The sequence below is a fragment of the Conger conger genome, chromosome 13 (assembly GCF_963514075.1).
Source record: "Conger conger chromosome 13, fConCon1.1, whole genome shotgun sequence".
Taxonomy (NCBI): domain Eukaryota; kingdom Metazoa; phylum Chordata; class Actinopteri; order Anguilliformes; family Congridae; genus Conger; species Conger conger.
Window position 1 is genome coordinate 28719963 of NC_083772.1, and position 10029 is coordinate 28729991.

A 10029-nucleotide genomic window follows, 5' to 3' on the forward strand; every position below is an offset into this window, starting at 1 on the left:
ATATTTCCACCACGATGATTCTGCTTCCCCCACCAGACAAATATTGGACCGAAGTTCATACTCTGTTGAATTTTAATTGAGTCATCATGAATTTAACTAGAAACCACACAATGCTAAATTTCATCTGGTGGGCTGTCCCTCCTGAATTTGAAATGATATATTGAGTCTTTTATTTTATATCCCAGTTCCAACTTGGACAGATCCTAATGCCTAGGTCTCCTAATAAAGAAAGGCTGGTAAATCCTTGGGAAGGAAGAACGCATCTTATATTTTAAAATGACAGGATGATTTCCCAGGACTGCTAACAACACTAAATCAAATTACAATTAGCTGCACTACAGTCATTCATAAACAACAAACTGACAATGCAATATTGTGAAAATGCGTAATGTAAACTCAGCATATTCCAAAGTTAGCTCACCCTGTTCAGAGCAGTGAAACTTTCAAAAAATGACTTCCAGATCAGCTTTGGTCTTATTCCTTCCATTTTCATAAAAACTTGGTGGTACATATGTGATCAATAAACCGGGCAGGAGTGTTTTAGTGTCTGAGATAGTCAATAAGCAACCATAATCATAAACAACAATGCTACCATTGTACGGATATTCACTTCTGGTGGAAGAGTCGCTTCCCTGTGTCCTATTTGGAACAAGTCGTTGTATAATCTTTTATTTTCTTAGCATTATCTTGCATATTGCTGAATAAGCTCATCACTGGAGATGCAGGGCCCTGTTCCCATATCCCAATTAATATTTGTCAGATTTATATGCATATATGACCTGTTTGACCAGGTTTTATTCATTCAGTTTAAGAAATGTATGCTGATTAAACCTATTTCAATTTTAACAGTATTTAGTACAGGAAGTTTTCATATTATGCATGCAATAGGAATATGTTTTTTGTCACAATAGAACAAACCACTTGCAGGCCCTAGTCTTAGTTAAAAATGAGTGTGAGGTGAAGTTCTCAAGATATTCCATTAAGCGAACACAGGTTTACAACGATAATTCATTATTTATTTCATTTTATATCTTGTGAACCTTATGTAAGGTAAGACATATTATTATTCCACATCTGGCTCTGTGGTCCAGTCCCCTAAAGAATTTTCTTTAAATGGTTGGGCAATCACTGAGATTTCACATCTGCTTTACCCATTAAATGTTTTCTTGTATTTTGCTCAGGTCTGAATAATATTATTGAACATTTTGGAAGAAAGATACAGAATAGCAAGCCAAAACTAGATGCTAAAATTGCAAAGATCTCCACAGCTACAGTGAACTTTCCTGGCGAGCTGACATAAGCTGGTATAAAGGTGATCCAGACTGCACTGAATATGAGCATGCTGAATGTGATGTATTTGGCTTCGTTGAAGTTGTCAGGCAATTTACGAGCTAGAAAAGCTAAAACAAAACACAATATAGAGAGGAGTCCTATATAACCCAGCACAGCCCAGAACCCCACTGCTGATCCTACATCACATTCTAGAATGATCTTTTCTTTGTAGTGCTTCATGTTCTTGTAGGGGAAAGGAGGGGATCTTGTTAACCAAAGCACACAAATAAGGACCTGTATGAAAGTGAAAGCAAGCACACTCAGTCTCTGCTGGAGAGGCCCAAACCACTTCATGACACTACTGCCTGGAATTGTAGCCTGGAAGGCCATTAACACCACTACTGTTTTCCCCAGAACACAAGAGATGCAGAGGACAAAGGTGATCCCAAACGCAGTGTGGCGCAGCATACATGACCACTCAGAGGGCTGGCCAATGAAGGTAAGAGAGCAAAGGAAACACAGTTTCAATGAAAAGAGCAGCAGGAAGCTCAGCTCTGAATTGTTGGCTTTCACAATGGGAGTGTCTTTCTTTATAAAGAACAGCACGGCCACAAATGCAGTTACACATGCTCCAAATATGGAAAATATAACAAGCACAGTCCCCATAATTTCTTGAAAAGACAGAAATTCAACACTCTTTAAAACACATTGATCCCTTTTAGTATTCGACCAATATTCTTCCAGGCACTGAATACAATCATTAGAATCTGAAAGAAAACAATGAAAACCATGAGCACCCTCTTACAGCTATGCATGTACAGTACAATGAGCAGATGCAAGACAATGTACACTCACCGAGCACTTCAAAGCTATTTGTTAGACTTATAAATGTTCCTAATAAAGTGCTCGGTGAGTGTTTATAAAGAGAAACTTAGGAATGGCCTCTGTTAATAGATATCCTGTGATGTCGTAAGGCAGCTGGCAGTCAGCACCAATAATATGTAATTCATCTTCGCTAGCTAGTTGGCTCAGGCTGCCAAGTTATGAAGTGTTCTTAGTTCTCAAACTTCTTCGCTAGGATGGTATTTTTTCTAGTTTTGTTTGGCTATGTAAGCTGTTTGCTCTTCCTACATACGAGTATATCATTCTTTAGCATTGTGCAGTATAAAAACGTTTTTTGGGATATATATCCCAAAATAATCAAATAGGCCATGAATTAAACCATTAAATACGTAATACTTACTACATTGGACAGCATTCACTTCAGACACCAATGCCTTCTGTTATGAATTGAGGTCTAATGTTAGCTACTACTATTAGCTGACAAAGATCTACAAAGCCATTGCCAACTAAGTCTTAGTAGCGTTCTACTAACTGGAAATAATATTAATATTTAAGCTAGCCTAGGCAGCCTGCATAACCAGCCAGAAAGAAAGTGCTTTAATTGAATGAAAAGTCAAAAACAAAATGAAATGTTCGAGCTAGCTTGCTCAGCATAAGCAAATTCAAACAAAAATGCTCCTTTATTTTTCTATATTATTAGGCTGTGTGGAAAAATATATTTTGATCAGAATGACAAATTATGCATCTTATCTCATTCTCATCCCACTTATGCCACTATTTGTCATGAATAAAATTTTGAACAACATACAATAGGATTGTTATTATTGTGAGTTGGCCTGCTCTACTTTACCCTGGTTACTTGGACTCTGATCCTTTGCCTGAACTCGACTACGAAACTGCTTTAACCTGTTTGCCGTCCTTTGACCTCTATCTGTGGTATCCTGATTTTACTACTACTACTGCCGTTCACTTCATTTCTGAGTCTGCAAGCGTTTCAACACTTAACATTGAATTTGTGTTTATATTTTTGTGCAGAAGTAATTGTGAGGTAGCTCACCACCGTCTGATAACCCCGGTAAGCAGTCATCATTTTGCGATCAATATGGCGATTTGGTCAATGATTGAAATCCAGGAATAGACTAGTTAGTGTTGACTTACCTGTAGCATTGCTGATTTCACCCTCAGCACAGGGCACACAGTCATAGCAGCAGACTGGCCTTCCTCTCTGCACAGCCTTCCGGGTGCCTGGGGGACAGCTCTCACTGCACACTGACCTGGGTTTCTGTGTGCAAGATGTTTCAGCTCGTAACTCTCAAAGCTCTAATGGACAATATGATTTGTAAATATTTTATCATTATTCACAATACTTTATGATATCATCAAATCAAATACCAGAAGTAGGTTGTCACACAGAAGTATGATAATTCAATACTTCCCTCATACATCAGATTTTTTTCTCTGTTTTATTAATCTATGTCACTCATACTGTGTGAAAAGTGTGAAAAATATATTTGAAAGGATCGGCTCATATTCAGTTTCTTATATTATTATGAGTCAAATTCACTATGTTCAGCTATTACTCTCAGCTTCGATCATGGCCAGCACATGGCATGTTGGAAGCCAGTCCATTTTGGGCATGGTAAGCGCAAAGTAAGGCACAAGGTTTAAAATGGCTGGACTTAGAGCTTAATTTATAGGTTTGTGTAGGGTGTAATGATAAAATAATCAAAGTGTCATCTTCCATTCCCTTTAAAGTCAACTGCATTTTTCCCTCTTAGCGGACTGCTAATATAACAGCGGACTGTGAGGAAAAAGACCTGCCTCTGCGTGAGTCGATGAAAATTGTCTGAATTGCATCATGTGTTTAAATTTTTTTAAATTTTGTTTCTTTTTCTTCATGCGACTTAATTAGAATTTTCTTCATAACTGAGCAAAAAACAATTCTAAAGTATGGGTTAAAAATATGCCTGAAAATGGTGCCATTTGAATTAATTTTTTTAATCGTTTCCATATTAAAAAACCGTCATGCACAGTGAATCCCTGTGACCTTCGTCTATTTGGAAAAATATTTTTGGCTATATTTGAGGATGGTGTGGAGCAAAAAGCTTTCGTTTTTTTGCCCGGAAATTTTGTCTGCAACTGCACACTGGCGCTAAAAATCGCAGAGTGTATATCCAGCTTTAAGTATTGCCCCTTTTCTTGACGCAAGCTTGAAAATGTCATACCCAAAATAAAATGGTTGCTATTGTTGCACCGTGAAAAAAAGGAATTAATGCAAATAACCCTCACCGTCTTTTATTTCAGTAAAAATATTTTCTAGGACGATCTTGTAAAGGTGAAGGACAAAGCCTGTAAAACTCAAATAAACGGCAGTGAAAAACAAGGGAGTTTCACCTCATACCCTTGCTCTCAAGGGAGGCGGAGTTAGCTGCACGGAATATATCAAGGACTAGTGTACTGGCTGATTACGCCACCCTCTGGGCAACCATCTGGGAACGGGAGGGACTGAACTTTTGCCACTGGAACTTTTGTTTGTGGCAGTCGGTTGACCCTATGCATACGGTCAGAAACTCATCAAGCCCTGCGGGCGCTGGCTGCAACCAGAATGTCAAACTCGAGCAGTTCCTAATGAGGCTCCCACAAGGGACTCCCGACTCCGACTGGACATCCAGCTAGTGGAGAATCACTAGCTGGATGTCCAGTAGAGGACAAAGGTCAGGAAGAATCACTGCTGATCTCTTCCCCCCTTACCTTGCCACCTTCTCCCTACTTCCACGTTTTAACCCCGCCCCATCCCCAGGCCCAATTGGGTTGGTGACATGCCAAAATGGCTGCTGTTTTATCTACCAAAGGACTGACTCGTCCCTGCCCCAAGAGGAATCCCAGATACCTCCGTCCAATTGCAGATTTCCCTGGGTTTTCAGTGAACCCGGCCCTTCGCAGCCTCTTCAGGACAGCTCACAAATGCTACATATGTCCCTGCCCATTTACCTAAAGGCCATCAGCTGTTGCCCTGAATCCCATTCGCGGCAGCAAAGGCTCTCCGTCTTGGTGGGCATGGTTTCACAATTCCCACACTGACACCAATTTCTGTTCCCACTTCCCTACTCTCTGTTCACTTTGGCTCCCTTGCCCTCAGCTGTCTGTCTCTCTCGCTCACACAATTCTTCCTCTGTAAATTCCGGTTCAAAACTGTAAGGTTGTATTTCTTTGTCAAAATCGAAATGCTCATCCTCTAACTTGGTGAAGTCAGAGCTATCCACCATATTGCTCAAGCTAGTCAAGTTAGGTTACGTCATATTTGTATGTTACGGTTACAGTATTTTTGTGGCAGTGTCATGTGATCGACTAGATGGGTGGCCACCCGTAAACCTCTCTGTGTTCAAGGGTGAAGTTTGAGCGCTCATTACCTTCTGGGAAACACAGGCCGGAGATTCAAGCTAAGTGATGTGACTGGATGTGTTTGCCCTTAGAAGTTTTGCCCCATACTTCGGAAACAGCTACACTCAAGGTGATTTTAAAAAGGCCTACATACAAACTAAGATAAAAAATTTAATTTTTCAACTGAATCAAATCTTAACTGACGTGTATGAGTACCGGCTACAGCTGCAGACTGCAAGTGTATCCTAATGATTTTACTTTGCTCAAGTACAGGCTTGAACCACTGTAATTTATAGAGCTGTCAGCAACTTAAAAGCAAGGCACTTGGTTGGAAAAAAAACCAGTAGTGCAGAACAACCCTTGAGGACTGGAGTTGTGCACCCCTGCTACATATAAATGTCTGCTAATTTCTAGACATTTATGGAAACTTCTCGGATGAGTTTATTGAGCTAGCAGCTGAGTTCTAGCCAGGTTCTGCTGACCAACTGCTGAAAATGAGTCTCACAAACTACAAGATGAAATAATATATTTTATTACTGTTAAAAGCAATATCGCATTTCGCTTTTTTGATTACGGTGAAATGCTCAAACACTTTTGAGTGTGTTTGCCTATCCATGGTTACAACATGTAGGCTGCATGTGTTGAGTGTATGGCGAGATGTAAAGGCGTAGGGTGGCCTGTACCGTTGTGGTTAAGGTACATGACTGGGACACGCAAGGTCGGTGGTTTGATCCCCGGTGTTGCCACAATAAGATCCGCACAGCCGTTGGGCCCTTGAGCAAGGCCCTTAACCCTGCATTGCTCCAGGGAATCAATTAATCAGTCTAATCAACTATCAACTATCACGGTCACTTTTGCTCTGTTTGTTTGTTTCTTCGTTCCAAAAAAATAATAATATTGGCCCTCGTCCTTATCTTTGTTGTACAGGTAGCAGTTGAAATTGTACTTCCCTATAGGGTCTTTCAGCGCACTTATCCCTGGTTATGGGTATGCACTTTGTTGTACGTCGCTCTGGATAAGAGCGTCTGCCAAATGCCAATAATGTAGTGTAATGTAATGTATACGTCGCTCTGGATTAGAGCATCTGCCAAATGCCAATAATGATAATGATTAATGATGAATAATGATTAAAGTAAAGATTGAGTAAGAGATCCGGAGTTTATAGAATCCAGATTTGTCTTATTGGCAAAACAGGCTATCAAACCAAGCCCTAGGTATCTGTGCTGTTATCAGACCATAATTTTCATGTAGTGCATAAAAACTTACCTCTTTTTGCCCACCTGCCCAAACCATACTAACAGGACTCATCACAAACTGCTGACCAGAGGGTAAAGAAGCATCATAATAGCCAACCACTCTGAACTCTACAGCACCATCAGGAGAAAGCTGCCAGTTCACCACCTCATATCTGGCTATTGGGTCCCCATTATCGTCAAAGGACACATGTTCCCCAGTTCCCAAAGTGAAATTGACCTTTTTCAGAGCCATAAGTACCTGAGGAGAAACAAAGATTTCAGACAAGAGAACATATTTGTTGGCTTTGTTCATAATGAAGGTTTTATTGACTTTGTAAGAACGGTTTATATACTTACCTGCCATGGTTCTGGTTTCACACTGTTTGTGCAGCCCTCATGGGGTGTACAGGCCAGCAGGTCATGTAGAGAATGAGCAACAGCGTACACTGCTTTATAAACATTGCTGGAGATTCTCAGCTGTGATACATCAGTGTATTGATTTTCCTGTTCACTCAAGTTCTCAGATCCAGTGCATGGGGCAGTATGACGCTTGTTGTCTCTATTTCTTAGATAACACTGAAAAGCAGCTTCCCAAAAGTCTGTAACAACAGTATTGTTTGGGTACTGGGATGGGTGAAGTTTTAATATAAATTGTTTGAAGCCATTTATTTTGCCTTTGGTGACAGCAAAGCCAAGAGATCCTCCCAGTATTCTGAAACTCGTAGGTGTCACAAAAGTGCTTGCTGTTATCCAGCCTTCACTGCCAACCATTTGAAGGCCAGTAATATTCTGAAAGGTCAGCTGCTCCAATAATTGGATCATCCCAACCTGACCAACGAATGCTACAATTACTTTTGCAGTACCTCTTTTGATAACATCTACCACCTTCAGTAGTTTCTCATGTTCTGTGATGGGAAATTTCTCTGAATACTCAATGCAGATGCCTTCTTGTTGAGCAGCTTCTATAAATGTGGCCATTCCGTAGTTGCCATAGTCTTCATCATTTCTCACAGCTCCAATCCAGGTCCAGCCAAAGTGCTTCACCAGCTGAGCCAGTGCTCTGCTCTGGTAATAGTCACTGGGAATGGTTCTAAAGAATGACGGAAACTCATTTCTGTTGCTCAGACATGCACATGTTGAAAAGTGACTGATCTGGAAACAACACAATCAAGTAAAATATACAGCAAGAAATGCAAAATACTATGTGTGGCATAGTTATTTTCTATAGAGTGAGGCAAATATATCATGTCTTTGTGTTTGTGTGTGTGTGAGAGAGAGAGAGAGAGAGAGAGAGAGAGAGAGAGACAGAGAGGCAATGGAAATATAATGGGAAAAAAACACCTTGCAAAATCATCAGGAGTATTCAGGACATTTCAGTTGTACTAAACCAAAGTGGAAATCTTTCAGAATTATTTTCGGTTGACATTATCAATTTATCTGAGCAAAGGGGAAAATATATTCATTATAGTCTCATTGTAGACATTTTTCAAATTTTCCATAGTCATTGATCCTTGCCATTACATTTTCACAACAGAAAACCATTGCTTAGATTTCAGGAACATATTTCACAAACATATTATCATTTCACTTACCTGTTTGGGAGTGTGTACAAATGAATAAAGGGAACTCTTACCACTGGAATCTGAAATAATCCAACAGTTGCTGCAATTGCAATGGCATTAGTCGACGTGGATGTCCCAACAATGGCTTGCACTACTGCAGGTGTGGAGCATGATGTGTCAGACAGTGTTTCCTCATAACCATTCATCAGAGCCATGGCCGCTCTTACAGAGAATATTGGAGAGAGACAGGAATCATATATCTTATATCCAAGAGTTACCCCAGGGAGCAGATCAGTTCTGTTATTTATTTCTTCAGTGGTGAAGATCATGGTCTGGGCCAACCGGAATTCTCTGAAATTGACTCTAGAAATGATAAATCATGTTGATTGTTTACATTACATTAGAGACATTTGACACCAAAGTACATAACCATAACCATGGACAAGTGCACTGAAAACCCGAGAGGAAAGGAAAGTTCCAAGCGCTAGAAGTGGCCACATAGATAAAATTTGAACCCTGTAGATTAATCTGATTAGAACTCATTTTAAGGGTCATTTTAATACATGAGATACACAAACCTTGAATTAAAAAAGAATAGTGTAGCTTGCTTAAAAAAACTGGCTATATTTGTTTTTAAATAGGAGGACATAACCGATATACTCTGAACAATGAACATGAACATAAATCACGAATATGCATCTTAGCTTGAAATAACAAGCATTACAAACAGATAATAAATTCTCGGCCTTCATCTTACCGTACACATTTCATTGGCTCTGGTGTCCTTGTATATTGGATGCTAAGTTTCCTGGTTTCCATGTACAGTGAGAAGAGCCCACCGATGTTGATGTCTCCATGTTGATAGAAGATGGGTTTGGCTGCCCTTCCCAGTATTCTACATGGTGGTGTCTGTGCTGCAGCCCAGAGGACTGTCAGTGCCAGCAGAATGGTCTGCAGTGCCATCCCACAGCACATCTCAGATCCAGCACTGTTGTGTACCAGGTTTAAATAGAGCCATTTTAATTCTCAATCGATTTGTCATTCCCAAAGGCATGACCGAGTCCCAGCATAAGCAAGGTGGTGGAAATTATCTTGGCAATGAGGCAATGGAGTATTCAGAGAGGCCACTATTTGTATTTGTATCTGTATTTGTACTCAGACCATGAAAGTGAGCATAACTTTGCAGGGAAAAAGGAAAAACTTGGCAGGCAATTCAGATGTCATTTGTCATTGCTCCTTTTGTTGCATTATTAAAGCATTAAAGTTATTATAAGAAAATCACCTTTTATAATAAATATGTAACATGCATGAGTAGATGATGAGTAGCTAACTATTTTACAGCACCCTGGCAAATTATATACAGTACTGTGCAAAGGTTTTATGTTGAGGTGAAAAAATGCTGTAAAATAAGAATGCTTTCAAAAATAGAAATGTTAAGTTTATTTTATCAATGAACAAAATGCAAAGTGAGTGAACAGAAGAAAAATCTAAATCAAATTAATATTTGGTATGGCCACCCTTTGTCTTCAAACCAGCATCTTCTAGGTACACTTGAACAAAGTCAGGGATTTTGTGGGCATATAGTCAGGTGTGTGATTAACCAATTATACCAAACAGGAGCTAATGATCATCATTTTAATGTGTAGGTTGAAACACATTCATTAACTGAAACAGAAACAGCTGTGTAGGAGGGTTAAAACTGGATGAGGAACAGCCAAAATCTGCTTTCAAGGTGA

The 10029-nt window shown here is 39.7% G+C and overlaps 1 protein-coding gene across 1 annotated transcript; it reads right to left on the minus strand.

Annotated features, from left to right (window-relative positions):
• Window positions 1-1125: 1125 nt before the first annotated feature.
• Window positions 1126-9268, minus strand: LOC133108155 (extracellular calcium-sensing receptor-like). Its single transcript, XM_061217591.1, has 6 exons — window positions 9051-9268; window positions 8365-8656; window positions 7089-7883; window positions 6763-6990; window positions 3274-3397; window positions 1126-2039 (listed from the first exon to the last, which is right to left on the minus strand). Exons 1-6 carry the CDS (start codon window positions 9266-9268, stop codon window positions 1126-1128), a joined length of 2571 nt encoding a protein of 856 aa, XP_061073575.1.
• Between the last annotated feature and the right edge of the window lie 761 nt (window positions 9269-10029).

What these genes read in the sequence shown, in the direction of transcription:
- LOC133108155 (XM_061217591.1), bottom strand. Translation starts at nt 9,268, where the DNA reads ATGTGCTGTGGGATGGCACTGCAGACCATTCTGCTGGCACTGACAGTC. An exon ending in GGGCAGGTGGGCAAAAAGAG is followed by an intron (nt 3,398 to 6,762) that starts GTAAGTTTTTAT and finishes TCTTGCACACAG; the next exon opens with AAACCCAGGTCAGTGTGCAG. An exon ending in TGAAATCAGCAATGCTACAG is followed by an intron (nt 2,040 to 3,273) that starts GTAAGTCAACAC and finishes GTTTTCTTTCAG; the next exon opens with ATTCTAATGATTGTATTCAG.